At 39.7% G+C, this 26,428-nt stretch overlaps 1 protein-coding gene across 2 annotated transcripts in view; it reads left to right on the top strand.

Moving 5' to 3' along the window:
• Positions 1 to 761: 761 nt before the first annotated feature.
• Positions 762 to 26,428, top strand: part of LOC111145776 (hydroxysteroid dehydrogenase like 2) — a 57,943-nt gene continuing 32,276 nt past the window's right edge. The window contains exons 1-6 of one of the 2 annotated variants that reach the window (XM_022500974.1): positions 762 to 904; positions 10,135 to 10,298; positions 11,680 to 11,778; positions 16,232 to 16,346; positions 22,207 to 22,310; positions 22,994 to 23,092. In XM_022500974.1, coding sequence (XP_022356682.1) covers positions 888 to 904; positions 10,135 to 10,298; positions 11,680 to 11,778; positions 16,232 to 16,346; positions 22,207 to 22,310; positions 22,994 to 23,092 — 598 coding nt within the window. In that variant the 5' untranslated portion in view covers positions 762 to 887. The remainder of the gene's footprint in view (positions 905 to 10,134; positions 10,299 to 11,679; positions 11,779 to 16,231; positions 16,347 to 22,206; positions 22,311 to 22,993; positions 23,093 to 26,428) is intronic. The other variant, XM_022500975.1, reaches the window with a different exon arrangement.

Here is a 26,428-nt window from a genome sequence, read left to right on the forward strand (position 1 = left end):
GTTGAATCACTATATTGTACACTTGAAACTATTATTATACTATGTTTTAACTGGAATTTAAATTAAAACTTAAAAAAAAAAAAAAAAAAACTCAAACCCCGCAGTACTAGATTTCAGAATTCACCTTACTCCTGCACAGAGTTTGGGAGTTCCTTCGCTAACTATGCATTCTCCCCCAGGCTATATTGATCCAGAAGCTGCCGCTCATCACAGGTCTATCTATAGGGTCCGGGGGGCTTTAGTCCAGATTCCTTGCTATAGTAGAATGCGATGCTGGAAGGCGTCTGGCAGAAGGTATCAGCCGAGGAAAACCTGTCGCTCGATGGGGCGCTTGCAGCCATACAAGCATCCAGGTTCGGGCCACGGAGTGGGAGAAGGAGAGCCAAAGTACTTGCAGGTGAGGGCCTACAGAGAAGCCTCACCCTAGCCCTGGAGACCCTAGTGCTCGACTCAAACGACCACCCTACCAGCCGAATAACGAAGCGCTGCGACGAAGGAGCCTTCACGCGGCGGGGGAAAGCATACAGACGCAGTGGCTGACGCGCCCCCTACGCGGGACGCCAGCGGGAGACCGATTGTCACCGCAGGGGGCCGCGAGAGGGGTGGGGCGGAATTGCCTCTTTCCCAGCGCCTGCGCAGAGAGCTGGTTTCCTGGGGCCAGGCCGGGGAAGGTGGGAACTAGCGCCGAGCGCCGGGAGGCCCACTGCGTGCGCAGGCGCACTCAGGGATCTGCCACTACCTCCAACGCCCTTTGTCCCAGCAGGCCTCCGGGGCGGGGCGAGCGTGGAGCGCCCCCTCCGGACAGGGCTAATTAAAGGGCGAAGCCCCGCTTCTCACTGTACGCTCGCTGCAGCTGTTGTGGGTTCCACGTCTGCTCTAAGGAAATTATGTTACCCAACACCGGGTAAGGGCATGGGGGCGTCGCGGGGTGGGAAGGGGAGAGGGGAAAGCCGCGGCCGGGCGGAGTGCGCGCCTAGGTGGGGCCGGAGTGGGTGGCTCGCGGGTTACAGCCCCGGCGGTGGGAGGGCGCGCTCTGGAGTGCGGCTCCACGCTGGGCATGCAGTGTTGCTGGAACCCGCCGTGATGCGTGAAAGTAACTTGGAGTTGTGCACCTCTGGGGGACAGCTACGTGCAAGTCTCTCCCACAAGAAAAGGATCCGGAGTGGGTTACCCCGCCGCTCGCGGGGTAGGCCCTGCCTTGGACTTTCGCGTGTTTTGCTGAAGGTTTGCAAGTTCTAGGTGAAAGGTCACTGTACCGCTCACAGTTCTTCACTTTTTCCGAACGCTCAGTTCCGAAGTAATGAAATGATAATGGGGTGTTTTAAAAAGGGATTTTCAAATTACTAACAAATTAATCTTAAATATGGGTATCTTTTTCACGGTGGCGGTTCACTTAAGATTTTTAAAAATACTGGATAAAATACACGTAGTACCATCTACCATCTTTTTTTTTTTTTTTTTTTAGATTATTTATTTATTTGACAGCGATCACATGTAGGCAGAGAGGCAGGCAGAGAGACAGAGGGAAGCAGCTCCCCGCCCAGCATAGAGCCGGATGCGGGGCTTAGAGCCGGATGCGGAGCTCGATCCGAGGACCCTGAGATCATGACCTGAGCCGAAGGCAGAGGCTTTAACTCATTGAGCCACCCAGGCGCCCCACCATCTACCATCTTAAATCATTTTAAGTGTACAGTATATTCACATTGTCTGCAACCATTCTCCAGAAATCTTTCAACTTGCAAAAGAAACACTGTACCCATTGAACAATTCCCCCACTCCTCCCTTCCCTTTAGCACCTATTCTACTTTCTGTTTCTATAAAGTGTAGATGTCTTGAGTGGGGTGACTTGTTTATTTTATAACTTGCTTGAAACATACAGGTACATGGTCAAAAGACTTTAAAAGGCTCAAAAGGGTGTAAGGTAAAAAGTGAGTTTCCCCATCCTTAACATTCAGTTTCCCATTTACTCACTGGTATGTTTCCAGAGATAGTTTGTGCATTTTTAAACATTTGTACACCACTGTAAACACACAGACCACTTTTAAAAATAGTGACACACTCCCTTTTTATTTTTACATAGTATGTCTTGGGACATATTTTTACGTACATTTTACATATGTATATGCACATCTTCTATTGGTTACATAGTATTCTATTGATGTACCATAATTTGTCTAACCAGCCCCCAATCACTGGATACCAGATCATTTCTAGTTTTTCTTATTGCATAATTGCTGCAGTGATTAAACTTGTATCCACTGTTTGTATATAATTGAGTATGTCTGTATGACAAATTCCTGGAGGCGAAGTTTGAAAAAGTGTATGCACTTTATATTTCAATGGCTAATATCCTCAGCGCTCCAAAGAGATTGCACACGCAAAAGATTGAATGAGATTTCCTAATCCCACACGTTGGCAAACAACAAAATGTTTGATAATAAAAATACTTATTTTGATACTAAAAACCTAATTGAAGAAGATGGCACCTCATTACAGTTAAATTTTTCATCATTAGTGAGGGAGGGGATCTTTCTATATGTTTAAAGTAATAGTCCACATCAAGGAGCAGTTTTGACTCTTATGGGACATTTGGCAATATCTTGGGACACTTTTGGTTGTCATAATTGTGTATGCGTGAGAGTATGTGCATCTTTAGAGTATAAGAATATTGGTAAATGTTCTGCAATGCACGGTGTAATCCCTTACAGATAAAGAATTATCCTTTCCAGGGCGCCTGTGTGGCTCAGTGGGTTAAAGCCTCTATCTTGGGTCATGATCTTGGGGTCCTGGGATGGAGCCCCGCCTCAGGCTCTCTGCTCAGCAGGGAGCCTGCTTCCCTTCCTCTCTCTCTGCCTGCCACTCTGCCTACTTGTGCTCTGTCAAATAAATAAAATCTTTAAAAATAAATAAATAGGGGCGCCTGGGTGGCTCAGTGGGTTAAAGCCTCTGCCTTCGGCTCAGGTCATGATCCCAGGGTCCTGGGATCGAGTCCCACATCGGGCTCTCTGCTCAGCAGGGAGCCTGCTTCTCCTCTCTCTCTCTCTCTCTCTGCCTACTTGTGATCTCTGTCTGTCAAATAAATAATAAAAAAATCTTTAAAAAAAAAAAAAGAATCATCCTTTCCAAAATGTGTATAGTGCAGATTGAGAAATTCTGGTTTAAAACCATCTGTGTATCTTTCTTTGCCTGGTTTACACAACTAGGTTTTGATTGATCTCTTAGAGTTCCATTTGAAAAAAAATTGTTGTATGTCATATGTGTTACAAATATTTTCAGATTCTTTTTCATTGTGTCTTAATTTTGTACTGTTTATCATGCAGAAACATGTTTTGATTGAGTCATAGTCTTTTAAGGCTTTTGTGGTTTTGTGACAAACCTATAGGGCCATCTAAAGGTAGGATTTTCTTTTGAATTGGTAAGTATTCTTCTGGGATTTTTATTATTTTTTATTACTTTTATTTTGTTTTTACTCAGATTTTTCATTCACCTGAGATGATATTCTATTTTGCTTACTATTTTGACATAGGAAGTGAGTTAGGAAGCCCTCTTCATTTTGGTTCTGATGGCTGGCTGTACAATTGTACCAATACTGTTGACTGACTAGTTAATCTTCTTTCTGTTAGAAATTCCACCTGTCATATAACTGAAGTCTTGTATGATAGGGATCTGTTTCTGGATTTTCTTTTTTTTTTTTTTTTTTTTAAGATTTTATTTATTTATTTGACAGAGAGAGAGATCACAAGTAGACGGAGAGGCAGGCAGAGAGAGAGAGAGAGAGAGAGGGAAGCAGGCTCCCTGCTGAGCAGAGAGCCCGACGCGGGACTTGATCCCAGGACCCTGAGATCATGACCCGAGCTGAAGGCAGCGGCCCAACCCACTGAGCCACCCAGGCGCCCCCTGTTTCTGGATTTTCTATTTTATTACTTTAGTCTGTCTATTCATGCACCAGTACCAAAGTAGTTAATTGCTCTAGCTTTAGAAAATGTTTAAATATCTGGGAAGGCTAGTTTCTGCCTCATTTGGAATTTTTTTCAGAATTTTCCTGGGTATTGTTGGATGTTTCTTTTTCCAAATGAACTTGAGTAGCTTATATAGTTTTTTTTAAAAAAGTGGTTGCTTTTCTTTTTAAAAACTTAACAAAAATTAAGTCACATTTACTCTGATTTTGAGGTGCCAGAGAAGTTTGGAAAATTGTAGTGTAGATTAACTACGTTACCAAGTTTTAGCCATCCACCAATGGTACGGACAAATTGGGACTCTTGCTTGCTTGCTTGCCTCGTATGGCTCTAATGTTTTTGAGCTGGAAGGGGATTTCTTAATAGGACAGCCCAGGGCTTCAGGTTAAGAGGAGAAACTGTCTTTGCCTTTCTTTTGCCAGTGCCTGAAACTCTTTGTGAGGAGAGAAATGTCCTTTATCCTACTGGGAATCAGTCCAACTGTACCAAAGGCAAAGGGATGAGGCTTTTAAAGCAATAGTTGAGACATGTCTTGGATTTCTTTTTTTAAATTGTTAAAAATTATTTATATGTTTTTTTTTTTTTTTTAAGATTTTATTTTTTGTTTGTCAGAGAGAGAGAGAGAGACAGCACAAGCAGGGGTGGGGGGCAGCAGGCCAAGGGAGAAGCAAGCTTCTCCTGAGCAAGGAGCCGGATGTGGGGCTTGATCCCAGGACCCTGGGACCATGACCCAAGCCAAAGGCAGATGCCCAACTGATGAGCCACCCTGGCATCCCAAGATTTATTTACGTATTTTAGAGAGAGAGCATGTGCACATAAGTGGGAAGAAGGGCAAATAGAGAGGGAGAGAGAATCCTCCAGTAGACTCCCCGCAGAGTCTGGAGCCCTCGATCTCACAGATCATGACTCAGGTCATGACCTGAGCTGAAATCAAGAGTTGGAAGCTTAACCAATTGAACCACCTAGGTACCCCAAGATCTGGGATTTCTGTTTGTCACATTTAATGTAGAAATTTTGACGTGTAAATAACTTAAAGTGTCTAAAGTAAGTAAAATTTTATCACTCCCTCAAACAATACAAGGACCTAGAAAAGTTAAACTCTAATCACTGTTTTTAACATATGTTATTATAATATATTTTAATTCTTTGTGCAAATATTATTTATTATTACTTATGGTATTACTAATTATTATTGTAAATACATTTGTATATTTCTGTACTTAATTTACCAGGGTTTTTAAAAATTTGTTTCTATTTTTTGTTTGTTTCTTTTGTTTTAGTATTTTTGGTTTTTATGTCTTCTTGCACTTCAGACCTCCCATCTAGGAACATTTCTTCTTTTAATAAATAAGAAATGGGAAGGAAAAAAAATCTTTGTTGAAGTGAAGGAAACAATGCTGTCATTATTTGCAATTGATATGATTATATAGAAAACCAAAATAATATGTAACTAAAGTCTTAGATTTAATAATTTTCAGTATACAAAAGTTTGTTCTTTTTTTTGCCTTAAAGATTTTATTTATTTACTTGACAGAGTGAGAGAACACAAGCGGGGGAGCAGCAGAGGGAGAGAGAGGGAGAAGCAGGCTCCGCACTGAGCCGGTCACCCCATGTGGGTCCAATCCTAGGACCCTGGGATCATGACCCTAGCTGAAGGCAGACGTCTGTCTCACTGAGCCACCTAGGCATCCGAGATAAGCTGATTCTAAAATAATGGGTGGAAAAGCAAAAGTCCAAGCATAACCAAGAAACTCTTGAGGAAGAACAAATTGAAAATACTTGCCTTATCAGTTAGTAAGACTGATAAAGCTGTTAACACTTAAGACCGTGCAATCCATGTGGACCAATGGAATAGAAGAGAAGGCCTAGAAAGCGCTGTATTTATGGAGACTCATCTTGACAAAGCTAGAATTGAAGATCTGTAGGAAAGATGAGCTTTTTAGACTGGACAGTTGGTTGTCCTTACTGGAAAAAAATGTAATTCGATCCATCCCTCAATTCATACATATAAGTTAATTCTAGGTAAATTAAAGACTAAAATTTAAAAGACCATAAAATTTTTGAGAGACAAATTAATACAGTTGTGGTTAGGGAAGGATTTTTTTTAACCCAAAAGCATTGGCTGTAAAAGAAGATTCATAAATTCTACATGAAAATAAAGAATTTCTGCTCATCAAAAGATATTATAGGGGCTCCTGTGTGACTCAGTCGGTTAAGCATCTGACTTTGGCTCAGGTCATGATCTTGGGATCATGAGATGGAGCTCCCTGTTAGCTCCCTGCTTAGCTGGGATCTGCTTCTACCTCTGGGATCTGCCCCAACTCATGCTTTCTCTCTCTCTCAAATAAATAAGTAAAATCTTAAAAAAAAAAAAATTGTAAATGTAGTGAAAAAGCAAGCCGTAAGTAAGAAGCTATTTTAAGTATATATGGTTTATAGATACCATATATTTATTATTTATATTTAAATATGTAAATATATGAATATGTATTTATATACAGGAATACCTTTAAATTTATTTATTAGAGAGAGAGAGAGAGAGACAGAGCATGAGCAGGGGGAGGGGCAGAGGGAGAAGCAGACTCCCCACTGAGCAAGGAGCCTGATGTTGTGGGGCTTGACCTGAGCTGAAGGCAGCCACTTTACCGACTGAGTCACCCAGGCATCCCCATACATGAATACTTTTTTGGTGAAGTTTATTTTAAGAAATCTCTGTACCCAGCATGGAGCTTGAATTTATGACCCTAAGATTAAGAGTATCATGCTCTTCTGACAGAGCCAGCCAGGTGCTCCAATATATGAATACTTACGTAGATTGTATGTTTGACCTATAATAGTATCCTATAATCCATCAGTTTCACCAATTAGGTTATATGCCTTAGAGAAACTCTTGCCCATGTGACTGGAAAAAGTGAACAAGAATATTTTTTTTTCTAAGATTTTATTTATTTATTTGAGAGAGAGAGAGAGATCACAAGCAGGGGGAGGGGTAAAGGGAGAAGCAGACTCCCCACTGAGCAGGGAGCCCAATGTGGCACTTGATCCCAGGACCCTGGGATCATGACCTGAGCTGAAGGCAGAGGCTTAACTAACTAAGCCAACTAGGCAACCAAAACCAAAATATTTTTAGCAACATTGTTCATAATAGAAAAAAGAGGGTTCCTGAGAGAACAAGAGAGAAACCAATTTCCACAATACTTTTTATGAGTGAAATTCAAAGTAATACAGTTTTGGGCAATACAATGAGAAGAATGAAATTCTTTTGCGGGGGTGGGGGGAAGAGAGAGGTTTTATTAGTTTCCTAGGTCTGCTGTAACAAAATAACCACAAATTGAGTGGCTATAAATAAATTAATTCTCTCACAGTACCAGAGGCTAAATGTCTAAAGTCAAGGTATCCCTTGGGCCATTCTCCTTCTAGAATTGTGGGTAGAATTCTTCCTTGCCTCTTCCACGGTGTGAAAGAGCTTCTGGTGACAGTCAGCCACCCTTGGTATTCTTAGCGTGCGTCACTCTAGTCTCTGCTTATTTATTTATGTATGTATGTATGTATGTATGTATGTATGTATGTATTTATTTGACAGAGAGATCACAAGCAGGCAGAGAGGCAGGCAGAGAGAGAGGAGGAAGCAGGCTCCCCGCTGAGCAGAGAGCCCGATGCGGGGCTCGATCCCAGGACCCTGAGTTCATGACCTGAGCCGAAGGCAGCGGCTTAACCCACTGAGCCACCCAGGCGCCCAAGTTTCTGCTTCTTTCATCGCATGGTGTTCTTGTATGTGGGTCTTCATGTAGTCTTCCCTGCGCATTTCAAATCATACTGGATTAAGGGCCCACCTGACTCTAATATGACCTCATCTTACCTAACATCTGCAACAATCCTGTTTCCAAACAAGGTCACATTCTGAGGTACTAGAGGTTAGGACTTCAACATATCCTTTTGGTAGATAGAATTCAATACACAGCAGGGATGTAATGTCTGGCTTCACTGGGGTTCAAAATTAGTGTTCCCAGGGCGCTTGGGTGGCTTGGTCGGTTGAGCATCTGCCTTCGGCTCAGGTCATGATCCCAGGGTCCTGGGATTGAGCCCCGTGTCAGGCTTCTTGCTCAGCGGAGAGCCTGCTTCTCCCTCTCCCTCTGCTGCCACTCTGCTTACTTGTACTCTCTCTCTGTTAATAAATAAATAAAAATCTTTTTTAAAAAAATGGTGTTCCCTATCATCGAATTGATCATAAATATTCATCTGTAAACAATTTTTAGCTTTAGGGCTATACTGTTTAGGAGGCCCTTGGCTTCGGCATAGATGTGTTGATATTAGGAATAGTAAAAAAATGGGAATGAGTAGTCATATGTAAACTAGTTGTTACTTTCTGGGGTGGGAGAGTAAGGAGGAGAATAGAATTAGAGGAAAGGACAGGTGGCTTCTGGAGTGTTGGTAATACGTTTTCCTTCCCTCTTCTCTGTTCTCCTTCTTTCCTACCAAAGTGATTATTTCTTATTTTAAAACCCTTCCCCATGTTTACCTCTGACCTTTTCTGGAGTGTAAATCCTATAGATCTTGTCAGAGACCTTATGCTCTTTTTTGTTAACAAGCCTGTTTATGTGGTTAGTGTACCCTTTTCTCTTTGCTGTTGTCATTTTCACTATATTCTCTTTAATCCTTCTCCTTAGACAAGTTTTTTTTTTTTTAAATGCCCGGCAGGCAGCCCAACGTGTGGGGTTTGAACTCACAACCTTGAGGTCAAGATCTGAGCTGAGATCAGAAGTCAGCTGCTTAACTGACTAAGCCCCCCAGGTACCCCACCACTATCAATTTTAAAACCTTTGCATCATCTTCAGAAGAGACCATATCTCTCAGCTATCAACTCCCATCCCTGCCCCCCCAGTCCTAGGCATCCACTATCCTTGTGTCTCAATAGATTAGCCTATACTGGACATTTCATTTAAATGCAATCATACAACGTATGGTCCTTTGTAACTGGCTTCTTTCACTTAGCATAATGTTTTCCAGGTTCATTCATGTAACATGGATCAGTACTTCCTTCCTTTTTATTGTTGAATATATTCCACTGTATGGGTATACAGCAACTTATTTATCCTCTCATCAGTTGACAGACGTTTTCATTTTTTCCAATCTGGCTATTATGAGCAATGATGAGCATCTGTTATACATTTATTTGCTTTTAGATAATTTCTTTTAAGTGGTATGTATTCATTGTAGAAAACTTGAAAAAGCCTGAAGAATATAAAGAATGTGGTAAAATTTATTCATAATTGCATCACTCAAAAATAAGCTTTGTTAACACTTTTTCTGTGGGGGAAAAATACTTTCCCCACTTTTTCTGTGGGGAAATGTGTGTATAGTTTATTAATTCCCTATTTCTTGTTAAGGTTTCCTTTTTGTCTGGGGGTGCCTGGGTGGTTCGGTTGGTTATCAGTTGCCTTCAGCTCAGGCCTTGATCCCAGGGTCCTGGGATAGAGCCTCATATCAGGCTCCCTACTAAGCAGGGGAAGTCTGCTTCTCCCTCTCCCCCTGCTCATAGTCTTTCTCTCCCTCGCTCACTCTCTGTCTTTCAAATAAATGAATAACATCTTTTAAAAGGGGTGTTATATGTAACTAATGAATCCTTGAACACTACATCAAAAACTAATAATACAGTGGCTAACTGAATGTAATAAAAAATAGTAAAAAAATCAAATAAAAAAAAAAGATTTACCTTTTATCAGGCCAGATATTGTTTGCCCTTTCACACAACAAGCCTGGCCAACTGCAGTTGTAATAATTTTTAAATCATTATGCAGTGGCAGTATCACAGAGCTCTTAGCTATCAGGGAGGGAGGGAGGAAGGAAAGTTTAGAGAGAGTTTTTTTGTTTTTTAAGATTTTTAAAATTTATTTGAGAGAAAGAGAGAGCACAAGGTGGGGGGCGGTGCAGAGCAGAAGGAGAGGGAGAAGCAGACCACCTGCTGAGCGAGGAGCCCATTCGGGGCTTGATCCCTGGACCCCAGGATCATGACTTGAGCCGAAGGCAGATGCCTAACCGACTGAGCGACCCAGGTCCCCCTGCAGAAAGTTTTAGGGGAGGAAGCATAAATATTGTGAAAATACGCAGAAGTTCCTGATACTAACAAGTAAATAAAACACTGAGGTTTCTTCTAAGGTCATTATTTGTTCTGTTGTAGGAGGCTAGCAGGATGTACAGTTTTTATCACAGGTGCAAGTCGTGGCATTGGCAAAGCTATTGCATTGAAAGCAGCAAAGGATGGAGCAAACATTGTCATTGCTGCGAAGACCACCCATGCAAACCCCAAACTTCCAGGCACAATCTTTACTGCTGCTGAAGAGAGTGAGTGAATGGGACAATGCCATTTCTTGAAATGTTCTAACTGTGGTTTCAGTAGATGGGAAATTTGCTGGAGAGTTTATAGCTATTTGAAAGCTACTCTAAACATAATTTTATCTGGTTATAGAAGTATTTTGTCACCGGGGGGCAAGGATTTAGGAACCATGTCTTCCCCAGCACTTTTGTATTATATGAGAGACTCCCTTTAAAAATCATGTCTCTTGAGAGCAGTGGTTCTTGGATCTGTGCAGAGAATAGGGGAGTGGAAATGAGAGGTGGATGATGTGAATACTTGGAAAAAGTTCTCCATGTTTTTTATTCTCTGTGCCATTTGAAACTCATTATCTTAATACTTTAAGTTCACAAGTAATTATCAAGTGCTTCTAGTCAAGGCATTGCGCTAGGCACGATATCAGGAGGGAGGGCTTAAAATTCAACTTCGGTGGATATTGCTAGTTTTGTTAATCATGTTAATAGCATTGTGGTTATGTTAGGGGAGCACATATCAGGTATTTATGAATGAGATGATGCCTGAGATTTGTTTTAAAATATACTCCGGCCAAAAACAGGATCGGGAGTAAAAAAATTAAACAACTGGCAGAGAATTAACAGTCATTGAAGATAGGTGATAAGATTCATGGTAGTTTAATATACCGTTCTTTATAATTTTGTCTTTTTCTTGAATTTTTTCATAATAAAGGTTTTTTAAATTACCTCCCTTTTTTCTTTTTTCTTTTTTTTTTTTTTAAGATTTTATTTATTTATTTGACAGACAGAGATCACAAGTAGGCAGAGAGGCAGGCAGAGAGAGAGAGGAGGAAGCAAGCTCCCCGTGGAGCAGAGAGCCCGATGTGGGGCTCGATCCCAGGTCCCCGGGATCATGACCTGAGCTGAAGGCAGAGGCTTAACCCACTGAGCTACCCAGGCACCCCGCTTTTTTTCTTTTTAATAGAGTTTTTTAAATTACTTTTTTTTTTTTTAAGATTTATTTATTTATTTTAGAGAGCACATACATGTGCTCAAGAGTGGTGGCAGGGAGAGAATCCTCAAGCAGACTCCCTGATGAGTACGGAGGCCAAGCAGGGCTTAGTCCCATGACCCATGAGATCATGACCCAAGCTGAAACCAAGAGCTGGATGCTCAACCAACTGAGCCACCCAGGCACACCCCCCACTTTTTGTTTTTTTCATATAGTTGGTCTCTCTAGGCGGAGGCTGGATATGGGTTTGTCTGTCCTACAGTAGGGTGGAGTCACTAGCAGTTATAAGAACATAGTTATTTATATTGATTTTCTGAAAATAGGGTACTTCTTTTGATTCACAGCAGAATGAAAAGTTTAGTATTTGAATGTCTCAGTGCTTTTTTGTTTGTTTGTCCTTTGTAGTTGAAGCAGCTGGAGGAAAGGCTTTACCATGTGCTGTTGATGTGAGAGAGGAACAGCAAATCAGTGATGCGGTGAAGAAAGCAGTGGAGCGATTTGGAGGTAGTACCTTAATTCTGAAATAATTATTGACTGTTATAACTATAAATTTAAAAATTTTTTTTAACTTTCCTAAGTCTTTGGAGTATAACCAGATATGAGTATTCACTTATGTAGAAATGCAGCTTAAAACCATGTGATGACTTTTGTATTGTTAAAAGTTATTTTGAATAATATAGCACATCCACCATTCATTCTCAAGTTAGGCCCTTGACAGTAACATACATCTAACCAACTAGTTTCCCAGATCTCATCCTCTTGCCTCTCCTCAATTAATGTAGCCATCAATTTGATGACTTTTGATATTTATTGGATTAAGTATAGATAACTTACTGCCATTCAAGACATTTCACATTCTGATCTCAAAAGACTTTTTTTGGTTCCGTCTTTTTTCTATGCCCCTATGTAAATACTTTATTCTTCCTCAAATAGTTTACTTCCATATCCTTGCCTTGAGGTTTTTGCCTCTTTTTCTCTTTCCCATCCTGAGACTTCTCCAGTGCCTACCTGTCCATCTCCATTCCTCCCTGAAATGCTCCCTTCTCTGTCTGTGAAAACCCACCTTTCTGTGGTTATATCTCATCTCCTTCATGAAGCCAATTTCTTCACCATGCCAACTAGTCAGAAGTGTATTTTTCTTTTCCTGAATTCCTAAAATATTCCTTTAATCCTTATCTTGTACTACTTTATTTTTTTTTAAGATTTTTTTTTTTTTTAAACTTGACACAGAGAGAGGGAACACAAGCAGGAGGAGTGGGAGAGGGAGAAGCAGGCTTCCCACCTAGCAGGGAGGCCGATGTGGGCCTCGATCCGAGGACCCTGGAATCATGACCTGAGCCGAAGGCAGACACTTAGCAACTGAGCCACCCTGGTCCCCCTACTTTATTTTTTTAAAAGATTTATTTTATTTTAGAAAGAGAAAGAGAGAGCTGGGGTGGGGGGAGCAGAGGGAGAGGGAGAGAATATCAAGCACACTCCCCACCAGGCATGGAGCCTGACACTGAGTTCAGTCTCACAACCCCGAGATCATGACCTGAGCCTAAATCAAGAGTGGGACACTTAACCAGCTGAGCCCCTCAGGCACCTCTGTTGTACTGCTTTAGATCTTAGTATTTTTTTTCCTCAATTAGTTCATAAACTCCTAGAAGGCAGGTGTTGGGGGTGAGCTAAAGCTTTGATGGTATTATACCAAGGCACCTGGCCAAGTCCAAATCCTGCCCAAACCGTTACCACTCTTCCCTGCTCCCCCTATAATATTCCAGAGACTGTATGTATGTACGTGTGAAAGATATTGACCAATGGGAAGAAATATCTTATTGTCAGCATGGCTTGTTTTTATAACCTTCACCGCAAAGTACTACGTTATAAAGCGCCGGAGCAGAGTTTAGTTTTCAGTTAAGAGGATATGTTTTCCATACCTTTGAGGGGAAACAAAAAAATCTCCCAGTATATTTTAATACTTTAAGATTTTTATTTATTAGAGAGAGAGAGAAAGTGTGTGCTCGCGTGGGCACACAGAGGAGGGGCAGAGGAAGAGGGAGAGAAACTGAAGCGGACTCCGCGCTGAGCGCACAGACCAACCCAGTCTCGATCTCACAACCCTGATACCAAACTGAGCCAAAACCGACAGTCGAATGCTCAGAGGACATCACCACCCAGGTCCTGCCCCTATTTTGCTACTTATTATCGAGATGGTCATCTGAAACACACTTGTCTTCTTGATAAATTTACAGATTTGCAGTGGACTTACCTCTGCTTTGAAGACTTGCCTAAGATTTCCTTTCCTCCTCCTTAGTATCCACTTTGATGTATTTAAAATTTTTTGCTTTCCTTTTACCCATCAGTTTCTGCTTTCCTGGCATAACAATGCACAATGAAGAGGGAATTCTGTTCAGCCACTCAGCTGCCACTCTCATATAACTATGAAGGATACCACATTTACAAGAAATATTCCTAAGCTGCTCCTTTTTTTTCTTTCCCTCTGTACTCTTTTTCCATGAAGATGCCAAGCCTTTATTTTTTTGTTTGGTTTTAGTTCCATACTGTGGTTGCTACCGTTGTGGCCTTCTGTTTTGGGATTCTCTGGGGCTTTGAATTCTGCCTTTTAGGAAGACTTTACTTTTTCCTGATATTTCTCTCTGCTGGAGAATTGTCTTTAACGAAATCCTGAGCAGTTGATAATGCTTTCAAACCTGTGCCCTCAGGGTGCTCTGCTACAGGGTGCTCCCTATCACCCTGCCTTCCCTCACCTTCAAAGTTTTCCAGGCCTTGAGTAAATTATGCTCTTTTATAAACCACAGAATCATTCTTTCCTGCAACCTTTCCTCCCCCCGCTGCAGCATGCATGCATATATATATATATATATATATATATATATATAATTTTTTTTTGCTTGTGCATTACTTTTCACTATTGTTCCCTGATCCATTTTAATTTGGGCCATCTGAGTTTAGAAATTTTGACCTACCTCTTAATTAGAACTATTTTTTTCTTTATCACTGGCAAGTCAAACATAGTTTACCGTGTTAGTATATCCTTGTCACTTGTTACCACATAGTGAGAGAGATGAAATCAATAAAGTCTGAATTTGCTTAAGGAATCTATTGATTGGATCAATCCTTACTAGCTTCATCTCTCTGAAGAGGGTAATTCTACACAGGGTGGTGTATATACCCATCAGGCCAGCCTCTCACTCAGACCTCTCCTCAATTCTCTTTGCTCCCACCTGGCTTCCTTAGTGAGTATCATCTTTCTTGCTTCCCAGGCCCTAGCAGAGTGCCTATGTAGTGTAGCCACTCGCTGATTACCTTTCCGTGGTGTGGCTGAGCAGCTCATCATAGCTTTGTGGATTGACAAGTATGTCCTGATTTAAATATGCTTTTCATATGGGGCACCTGGGTGCCTCAGTGAGTTAAAGCCTCTGCCTTCGGCTCAGGTCATGATCCCAGGGTCCTGGGATCGAGCCCCACATCAGGCTCTCTGCCTGGTGAGGAGCCTGCTTCCTCCTCTCTCTCTGCCTGCCTCTCTGCCTACTTGTGATCTCTGTCTGTCAAATAAATAAATAAAATCTTTTAAAAAATGTGCTTTTCATAGATCATTGCTATTTGTGAAGACAGCCATCATTATGTTCAATCTAGGAGGTTGGTAGTCACAGAATCTAGAACTTGTCTCAGATATGTGGATGACTTGCTTGAGTTGAGATTTGTTATAATGGAGTTATAAGATGTAATGTTGTTGAATCCAAAGTTAGTCCTAAGGACACATTTTAAGAAAACATTAGCAGGGCGCCTGGGTGGCTCAGTCGTTAAGTGTCTGCCTTCAGCTCAGGTCATGGTCCCAAGATCCAGGGATTGAGCCCTCCATAGGGCTACCTGCTCAGCAGGAGACCTGCTTCTCCCTCTACCACTCCCCCTGCTTGTGTTCCCTCTCTCGCTGTGTCTCTCTCTGTCAAATAAATAAATAAAAATCTTTTAAATAAATAAATAAATAAAACCTTAAAAAAAAAAAGAAAAAAGGAAAAACATTAGCAACACAGAGTTTATACAGAAGAATATGGAAATTGAGGAATGAGTATGATCAAGATTTTATAATACCATATATGAAGAAAGGGTGCTTAGGACTAAAATACATTATCCATGTATTGTGAGAGAGGGGCTTGGTAAAGAGGACAAAAGAAATGTTTATTGCAACAGTCTAAGCCCACAATAGAAGTTGTGATATTTCTATTTAACTGAATATTAAGTGCCCTTTAAAAAGAAGTATGAATCATGGAGAAACAGAGAAGTGTTTTAAGATACTTTCATATTTTACTATTTTCATTTAACATTATTTAACTAAACTTGTAACTAAAACTTATAATTAAACTTCTAAACAAGATTATGTTACATAATGAGGGACCGACAGACTATGCATAAATAATCATTATTCTAGATTAATTTTGTGTATGAATTACTGAAACAAACTTGATATACTTTGATGATTTGCCTAGAATTGAAAATTCACTCTAGGTGTTTTTTCCTCCCAAGACCAGGAAGGACCTCTTTTATTAAAGTAAGGGAGACTAGTGAGCTTGGAAGGGGGGAGGGCCTTGGAAAGATGCTAGAGAGAAGGGAAAACTTTTAGGAAATTAACCTAAGGTTCTTGGAGATAAGGAGGGAAGACCAGGAGGTAAGAGAACAAAATAGGAATAGAAGCTACAACCACTGAGGACTAAGCCTCCTTGTGGTTTCAGGTGGAGCTCTGGAGATTGGCTTTCTCCATTGTGCCAGTGAAAATCATTTGGGTGTTTCGCCACAGCTATCAAATCTTGCTTGCATTAGTATATTGTCACTCATATTATCTAAAAGAAGTATTTGTGAACCAACTTAGGATTCAACTATATAGAATGAATGTTTTTATTTCTTTTTGTTATAAAGTTAAAATTCTATTAATGGGAAGTTGGTTATTTGAAAACAGGAATTGATGTTTTGGTGAATAATGCCAGTGCTATTAGTTTGACCAGCACATTGGAAACACCTACAAAGAGAGTGGATTTGATGATGAATGTCAACACCAGAGGCACCTTTCTGACGTAAGTTACAGTGGTCGGGGAGAATCTTGAAGTGTGTTTTCAGAGAACTTGTTGTGAACAGACTTGAACCAGATTAGCAATACAGTTTAAAACCTAGTCAGTTGTTTTAAAGGCTTTAAAGTGCTCCAAACCAGTAAATGATATTTTAAATAGTTTTATTCAGAGCTACTTTCTCTGTGAATCTAATAAAGTCTGAAGTATAGCTCAAACATTTTCAAACATTTGCATGAATGCATGCCAACTCTTCTGAGTATTCAAATCAGCAGTAGTCTTTGCTTTCTCTGAAAAACACTGGTTACAGTTATGTAAATCACAGGAAGCTCATTATGAACCACATTTTTTTCTATTTTTATTAAGTTTTAAATTTTAATTCCAGTATAGTTAACATAATTGTTATATTAGTTTAATTGTCTATGAATCACATTGTTTTAAAGATTTTATTTATTTATTTGACAGAGAGAGAGAGAGAGATCACAAATAGGCAGATTGGCAGGCAGAGAGAGAGGGGGGAAGCAGGCTCCCCGCCAAGCAGAGAGCCCGATGCGGGACTCGATCCCAGGACACTGAGATCATGACGTGAGCTGAAGGCAGAGGCTTAACCCACTGAGCCACCCAGGCGCCCCTATGAATCACATTTTAATGTAACAGAGGGTTAAGGCTATCTTGGGAGATATCAGGGTGAATACAGGATACAGAATGAAACCAGATGTAGTTGTGATCTGTTCTGAATCGGTCAGACAATCCACTCTTGTTTGTCCATTTTTATCTGTTGACCCTCAGGTTCTATCATTTTTTCATGTGGACATAAGGAAAGATCAGCATAGAACTTGTTTGTCCCTGCATGTATCTTACATGTACCTGCCTTACAGTTATACATAAAATGGGTTAGGACTGATTAAGACCTTGGGCTTTGGAGTTAGACTCCTTTAAGTATGTGCTATCTCATGACTTTTTTCAAGTAACTTAACTTCTTGCAGATTCTTTTTCCTCATTTGTGAAATAGGGACAATGAAGTATGTCACAGGATTGGTTGTGAGGGTTAAATGTAAAATTTGTTGTTAATCTGGGACTTTCCTCTTAGAGATATATTTTGTTGGGTCTGCAAAACTGGGCTCTGACAGAGTAAAACAATTTGTTTTTATTAGCACCTTTATTAGCTCAGAATTTTATTAGCTGTGTATATGATTTTTTTTTTTTTTATTTGACGGAGAGAGAGATCATAAGTAGGCAGAGAGGCAGGCAGAAAGAGAGGAAGGGAAGCAGGCTCCCTGCTGAGCAGACAGCCCGACGCGGGGCTCGATCCCAGGACTCCGGGATCATGACCCGAGCTGAAGGCAGAGGCTTTAACCCACTGAGCCACCCAGGCGCCCTAGCTGTGTATATGACAAAGATCAGATTTATACAAAATTCCAGATTTCTAGCTTTTCTTGAAGCATTGGAAAGTCTGGCCACAGCATACCCACATGGCAACAGTTAGGCACTATAGCAGAGTGGCTGGTGTGGACTGGCTCATTAGAGACATTAACTTTAGCCTTTTGTTACGTTGCAGTGTGACTCCTAGGGACCTGAAACTGAGGACAGGCTAAAAAGTTACCCTTTTTATCTTGTGTGCTTGCCCTGCTGTTTTTCTCAAAGAGGGAAGTAAAATATTTCTCATAGCCATGTGTCTCGTCTGAAGTGGGAAGATGAGACATATGCCAAGAGCGCCATATGTTCAAGTAAAATGAGTGAGAAATTACTTCTTTGTAGACATGGGGCATATTTCTATAAATTCAGTATATAAAGTCTATTGAATGGAGATCACAGTGAATCCAACCATAGTAAGAACTATGGCAAACATACAGAAAAGATTGTGGTGAAAAACTTAACATAGAAAAAGGACTAACACTTCAATAGGATTTGTGTTTATTTTCAAATAAAACCAGCAGCGCTGCTCTTTGATGCAGTCATGTGTTACATGAAGAAATTATCTGGGCCTCAAAACCTTTTACAGATGGTAACTTCGTGAAAGAATTTTGATTAAATACAAACATTCATTTAAACAAGCATTTAAAAATACAAACCTAAGCAGGAATACTGTTTCTCAGCATGTTGAATTAAGGCTTAAAAGGACATGATTTGTGAGAAATTAAATCATTCGTGACGGTTTCGATTGTAGATGATGAAGCCACGGATATAAACATTCTACTGACCAAGTTTTATTTACCTAAGGTGTCAAGAGAATTTTGACATGATCAAAAAAAAAAAAAAAACTTTTAGACTGGTACCCGTGACATGAGCATGGAAATGACTTGTTAAGCATTGAGAGACATCTTAGGAAGTTTAATATAGATTTGTCAAAATCGTAGTAACCATAATTGTAGACAGTGCTGTTGCGATGGTCAGTGTTAACTTTAAGCTGTCATGAATGGTCAGTGTTAGCTTTAAACTTTAAACTAATGTAGAAATGGTTCACGGAACCATTTCTACATTAGTAGAAAATAATTTTGGTCATCGTATTGTTCATTGGGAATTGCTCTTGCTTTAAAAATTTAAAAATGGACTGTGTTACAAATTTTAAGAACTAAACACACTTCCATGGTTTGAACCACAGTTAACTGCTTTACTAATGTGGACTAGAAACATGATCCTCTGCTATGTAACAAGATTATGTGGCTGTGTTGTATTGTTGAAGAGATTTTGTTTGTTTTTTTAGAAAATTTTATTTATTTGAGAGAGTGAGTGAGTGTGTGTGCATATGTGTGTATGAGAGAGAGGGAGAGAGAGAGCATGAGCAGGGGGAGAGGGAGAAGTAGACTCCCCACTGATCAGGGAGCCTGAAGTGGGGCCTGAGCTGAAGGCAGACACTTAACCGAGTATCCCATCCAGGTGCCCCAAGATTTTGGTTTTAATTTAAAAGAAATCAGCTGTTTTTTGCCACCCCTGAGAGAATTCTCAATTTCCATACAAAGATTGGATCAAAGACTTAGCTTTATCAGTCGACATTATGACTAACTAAACACAAATGTCTGATTCTCATTGCTCATTCCTTGTAAAACCCATTTGGCAAGGACAACCTGGCCCCTTTCCTGTACCAGGATCATTTTCCAAAAATGAAACTGATGGCTTAAACTACATTCCTGCAGTTACATATTTGAAGGTTCAGTTCAAAACAAAGCAAAAAAAGCCCTGATTTTCAAACAGTGAGAAAATGAACTAACTTTGTTCAGGTACATTTCTCAATGAATACTACGTGTGTAGTTGGAGAACTACTGATGGAACATATGAGCCATAGGGCACTAATGTAGTAAAAACTAAATATGAGTACATTGGAATAGCAGATCTACAAATGTCTCAGGAAGAGATACTCTAAAATAAAAAGCCTTTTTTAAAAGATTCTATTCATTGTTAAAAGTTCCTGCATTTAGGGACAGCTGTTACTTTATCTTGTTTTATTTATTTTATTTTTAAAAGTAGGTTCCATGCTGAATGTGGGACTTCATCTCACGACCCTGAGATCAAGAGTCTCATGCTCTACTGACTGAGCCAGCTAGGGGCCCCTGGAACAGCTATTTTTTAAATAATACTAAATATTTTTCCCAGTTAAAGGCATATTGCAATGCCAAATGAAAAGACTTGATGTTGCTCTTTGGACCAAGGACCAGGTGTCAGGTTTTTGGCCCTCTGTGAAAATTACAAATTATGAAAGCGAAAATTGATAATGAAACATTTCCATTTTAATTTTTATTTTGTTTTTTATTTAGTGACACTTATTTATTCATGGAAGGAAAGCGTAGATTATTTTCTCAGGCAAGCCTGAGAAGCATCATCTGGGAGAGAGTGGGTGCAAGGGCCAAAGAGCTGACCTGTTTGGAAGTTTCAGCGAGGATCTAGAGCTCTTTCCTGATCCCTGGCACCCAGGGCCCTGTGGCAGAGATGAGATAGAAGGCAAACCCTTAATTTGCATTTTTAAGTTTTAAATATATAACCTCCAGTGTTATAGGTGTTTGTATCATGTTAAATGCTTATAGAAATTGAATAATAAAGTTCAGTTGCATTTCTGAACAGTTAATTTTTTTCCCCTACACCCAGCTCACTTTATTCGTTTATTTAAATGCCTATTGAGCTTGTGAGCCTAATTAAGTAAAATAATTCATGGAAGGGTAGTAAGTGCAGTGCCTAGCATGCAGTAGGTTTTCAGTAAGCTTAACTATTTTATTAAGCTGAAGATATTAGTGTCTAAGTGTGGTGCTAATTATCTTTAATACATAAGATCGAGCATGTTGCTCATAAAAATGCATCTGATTTAGGATTAGTAATGGTGAGGTCCAGTCAGGCAAAGTGCAGATGGAAAGGTTTTGTCTAAAAGATCAAAGGAGAAGTTCATGTTTATAATGTAATTGAAATGAGCTCTTTCCTTGGATTTAAAATGTAGTCATGGTCTTATTGCCTGGAATAGATTTGGTTTTTCCTGTGGAGATTTTAGCTTCATTGGTTTAATGAATATCAGCTGTAATAGTGTTTTCCCCTCCCCAGCTCATTCCCATGAAAGTGAAGCACTTTTGGAAAGGCAAAACAATGTGTATAAAACCTTTTAGTGATATTGATTATATTTGGTTTCTAGACCTGAAAAGACATTGCAAATGGTAATAAGAATGTTGTACATTAGTTAATAAAAAAACAAACAAACAAGAATCAACTAGTTCAAAGTCCTAGAAATTACTGAATGTGAAATAAAACTAAAAGCTATATAATTTTAAGCTACACAATGTTACAGCTTAATAACACAGTGTAGCTTAATCATTAATAAATTAAAAATGTTGAACCTAAGTTTAAAAAAATAAATTACCTACCATTTTGAATAGTTTTTAAAAAAATATAAAAACTAAATATTCATCTCGAAGGTATACTGCATTGCATATTGGTGCAAACTAAATTTGGGAATGTATTGGGAGTTGTGTTATTAAATTACAGTTCCAGCATAGTAGGAATACCACACCTACTAAGATGAAATAAATCAGTATACATTATACTAATAATAGCAGTTGTTTATTTCATGTTTAACATATGTACTGTTCTAAGTATTTAATATTTATCATCTCATTTTAATCCCTTGGTCAGTCCTAGATGGTAGCAGGTATTACCAACACTTAAACAAATGAGAAAACTGAGAATTAGAATATATTTTGCCTGAGATCACTTGATGAAGGGGAAGAAGAAGGATTTGAACCCCACTCTGTCTGACCCGAGCACCATGTTCTTTACCATAGTACTGCCCATGCTGCCTGGCAAGGACATTAACTTGCTGAAAACTATAAACACATGCGCGCGCGCGCGCGCGTGTGTGTGTGTGTGTGTGTGTGTTGGTGGGAGGAGAATTGGAAGGATATAGTTGAGGACAGCTTCAGTTGGAGTTAAGGCTAATGTGCCAAGGATTTGATTATTTTCATCAAGCAGATCATTTTTTCAGGCTATTAAGTAAAGTTTCAAAAAAGTGAAAATTACTGCTTTTCCTACCTTCATTTTAGGAAAGTAAACACAAACAAACAAAAGTAGCCTACAGATTGCTGACCAGGTTTAGTTGCTTTGTAGAAGTACTTTAAAATACAATCTTAGGGATGCCTGGGTGGCTCAGTTGGTTAAGCATCCAACTCTTGATTTTGGCGCAGGTCATGATCTCAGGCTTAGGAGACTGAGCGCCTGCATCAGGCTCTGTGCTCAGCCGGGAGTCTGCTTGAGATTCTTTCTCTCCCTCTGGCCCCTCTGCTTTTGTGCATGTTCTCTCAAATAAATGAAATCTTTAAAAATAAATATAATAATTTTGAGAAGTGGGGAGGTTGTTAGAAATCTATTAACTTGATGTGTTTTCTTTTGCTTTCAGATCTAAAGCTTGTATTCCTTACTTGAAAAAGAGTAAAATTGCTCATATCCTCAATCTCAGCCCACCACTGAACCTAAATCCCATGTGGTTCAAACAGCACTGTGGTAGGTGGTAGGTTGAGTGGCTGGTTTGTTTGGTTAATTTGTTTTGCATTAAATCAGTGTTTCTGTGATATAATCACAATTTTTACGTAGCATTCAACATTAACTTGTCTATGCAGAATCAATAGTACTTTCGAAACTAGATTCTTAAACTTTTACCTGTAACTTAAACCACTGAAGTATAATTTACATTCAATAAAATGCACAGATCTTAATGGTTCAGTTTAAAGAGTTTTGACAAATGTATACACCTGTATAACCAATACCCAAATCCAGATACAGATTTCCATCGTTCCAGAAAGCTCCCTCACATCTCAGTGGGTGTGTTTTATTAAATATAACTTATTCTTCAGTAAAGTTGGTTTGAAACTATGGAGTACTTTTCCTTTCACAGCAAACAAATAATTTGAGGTGAGTATGCATTAAATTACAAGATTTATGTAGAGGTGCCTCCTTTAAAATAGTTACATCAGATACTTCTTCTTTGTACATAATTCACTAAAATTTAGACAGGTAATTAGAAAGCCACAGGGCAAAGCTGAAAGAAGTTCTGTTTTAATTAACTAGGTTAAACAAATCTGTAACTTTTTGTTCTTGTTTTACTAGCAGTGTAGCCATAGAAAGTGGTTATTTATACTCACAGAGTTGTTTCTTAATTAAGCACTTTTCTTTGTGGTTTCTTTCAGCTTATACCATTGCTAAGTATGGTATGTCTATGTGTGTGCTTGGAATGGCAGAAGAATTTAAGGGTGAAATTGCAGTGAATGCATTATGGCCAAAAACAGGTATGTATTAAAAAAAAATCCAGATCGGAGTCTCATTTATTGTCCTTGACACTTTGAGATACATCTTGAGTAGGTAGGTTGAGGTGGGAAACAAACTTTTTTTTCTTTTTTCTTTATTTTTTGAGAGAAAGGGAGAGTTAGCGCGCTAGAGGCATAAGTGTGGGGCAGGGGCAGTTGCGGGGCTGAGGAAGAGGTAGAGAGAGAGACTTGGGGCTTGATCTCATGACCCTGAGATCATGACCTGACCCCAAATCAAGAATCATACACTCAACCAGCTGCACCACCCAGGCGCTCCTGAACTCTTTTTAAAACTTAGAGGTTGGGGGAGGGCGAAATATGGAAGTAATTGAATTCTGAAGGGCTTATACAAGCATGGGAAGATTGGGGAAGGGAAAGTATTCTAATAAGTCTCAAGTTGGGGCAGCCACAATACTAGATGGTAGTTTTTTAAAAAATTATATTTTCTCTTTGGTGCTAGGGTATAGAAGTGCTTCTGGATTTTAAATTTATAAACAACTACCTGCCTTTTTTATTTTTTATTTTAATTCCAGTATAGTTAACATTCATTGCTATATTAATTTCAGATGTACAATGCAGTGACTAAACAATTCTCTACGTTAGTGCTCATCAGGATAAGTGTACACTTAATGCCTTTCACCTGTGCCTCTAACCACTTCCCCTTTAGTAACTCTTAGTTTGTTCTCTCTACTAAAGAGTCTGCTTCTTGGGCGCCTGCTTGGCTCAGTCTGTTAAGCGTCTGCCTTTGTCTTGGGTGGTGATATCTGGGTCATGGGATGGAAATCAGCAGAGAGTCTGCCTCTGCCTCCCCTTCTCCTTCTGCCACTCCTCTTGCTTGTGCTCTCACTCTCATTCTCTATCAAATAAGAGTCTGTTTCTTGGTTTGTCTCTTTTTTTCCTTCTGTTCATTTGTTTTGTTTCTTAAATTCCACATATGAGTGAGATCATATGCTGTTTGTCTTTCTCTGACTTTATTTTGCTTAGCATTATACTCTCCAGCTCTATCCATATGTCTCAAATACTTTCTCCGCGGTTGGTTTATTCAAATCAGGATATAAAAAAGTTTCACACATTATATTTGTGTGATATATTTTTCACTTATAGTCATTAACACTTTTAATTTTTTTTTCCTTGCCGCTGATTTCTTGAAAAACCAGGTCATTTATAGAGTTTCCAACATTCTGGATTTTCCTGTTTCTCCCCATCGTGTCTTTTAACATGTTTCTTTATTGTCTAAAGGACCTTTATATTTTTTATTCCTATTCTTCCTTCTGGAATTATTTTGTTTATTCCTTTATTGCTCGACAAATACCTATTGGACAGTTATTATGTGGAGACATTGTGCAGGGCACTGTGGATACTTCTTTAGCCTTTTCAGCTAATGGATGATGAGGTTGGTAAGAGTTGGTCATGAAAACACATTTAATCCAGCATTTTTGCAAAGTATTATAGCTCTGGGGTACTCTTGAACTGAATTGCTACAGACAACATTGTAAAACTAACCCAGAGTTCTAGCTTGGGGATATTTGAGGGTTATCTTATCTTTGTTCTCCTCTGCTGTCTGCTGGGTGAAGGGATTTTACCACTCCCAGCAGAAGTGAAAGGGCCAAGGACCCAAGGTATTGATGCCAGGGGATGGGGGGGAACAGGAAGGCTGTGGGTGAGAATGTATGGAACATGGGGGCATATTGTTAATGTAACTTTCAGGAGAATTTAGCCATTGCAGCCACCTTTGTAGTTACTATTCTTCTTCTCAGGGCTCCAAGGATCAGTTTTTTAAAACTCCTTTCGAATGCTATTTGACCGAGATTCCTTTCTTCCCTGGCCCACTGTGGGATCTGAACCATGTTTTACTGCTTCTTCATTTTCCCTTATGTTTCTGTAGCAGACACAGTTCCTTTAAGATTTTCTAGAGAATGATATTCTTTGCAGTGGGGCAAAAGGTGAAAGTGAAAAAGTGCTTCTGTAGTGTTTTTCAAACTGCATGTCAAGATTCATTGGTGAGTCATGAAATCAATTTTGTGGATTGTGAAATTGAGTTAGAAGGTAGCAGTCAGAATTTCGTTGTTTTATTTGTAGTGGAATAAGGTAGAAAATATTAGGGGGCATTGCAGATTGTCAATATTGTTTCATATATAAAGGATAGATTTGTATTTGTGAGTGTGTGTATAGGTAGGTATTATGTATTCTTAGTCATGTCAATAAAAAGTGTTACTGATCATGGATCACAGTTAAAAACTTTAAAAGCTCACAGTTTACAGTGTCTTCTCTTCTTCAGCTTTCTTTCCTTCTCATCCATTCTCAACCTCCTCCTCTCCCACTTCAGTCGTTGCTGCTGTTGGTAGATAGTGAAAGGAAGTTAGTCTGAAAGGGAGCTCTTCCAGATAACGAAGTCCTAACATAGTATTTTCCCTTTTTTGTACTCTGTTATGTTGCTTGTCATTTTCTATTCATTCATCTTCCAAACATTTTTATATGCCAGGCACAGTTCTCTGTACTATTTATTCATTGTGCATACACAGGTAATTTATTATGTGTCTAACCTGTGTACAGGGGATTAAGGGTACTAAGGTGAGGGGGATGCAGATCTTATCCTTCGAGTTTACTCTTTATTTATTTATTAAAATATTTTATTTATTTATTTGACAGACAGAGATCACAAGTAGGCAGAGAGGCAGGCAGAGAGGGGTGGGTGTGGGGAAGCAAGCTCCCTGCTGAGCAGAGAACCCTAGGCAGGGCTCCATCCCAGGACCCTGGGATCATGACCTGAGCTGAAGGCAGAGGCTTTTACCCACTGAGCCACCCAGTCGCCCCTAGATTGCGATTTTAAATAGAGTAGAAAGGTTTGGCCTTTTTGAGAAGATGACTTTTTTTTTGTTTTTAAGATTTTATTTATTTTATTTGACAGAGATCACAAGTAGGCAGAGAGGCAGGCAGAGAGAGAGGAGGAAGCAGGCTCCCTGTGGAGCAGAGAGCCCGATGCGGGGCTCGAACCCAGGACCCTGGGATCATGACCCGAGCCAAAGGCAGAGACTTTAACCCACCGAGCCACCCAGGCACCCCAAGAAGATGACTTTTAAGCATAGACTTGAAGGGGGTGCTGGAGTTACCCTTGGTGCTGTGTTAGTCATAGGGAATCTGAGGGAAGCATTGAAGGCAGAGGGAGGCCAAGGGAAAGAGGTGAGCATGCTTGGCATGATCAAAGAGCAGGGAGAAGACCAATGTGGCTGGACTTAGGGGAGAAGAGTAGAAAATGAGATGATGCCCATAAGGAAATGGGGAGCAGATGTTTTAGGTTCTTGCCAAAACTTGGGTTTT

This window comes from Enhydra lutris, unplaced genomic scaffold (genome assembly GCF_002288905.1).
Source record: "Enhydra lutris kenyoni isolate GAN:26980312 unplaced genomic scaffold, ASM228890v2 scaffoldscaffold13, whole genome shotgun sequence".
NCBI classification, from domain to species: Eukaryota; Metazoa; Chordata; class Mammalia; order Carnivora; family Mustelidae; genus Enhydra; species Enhydra lutris.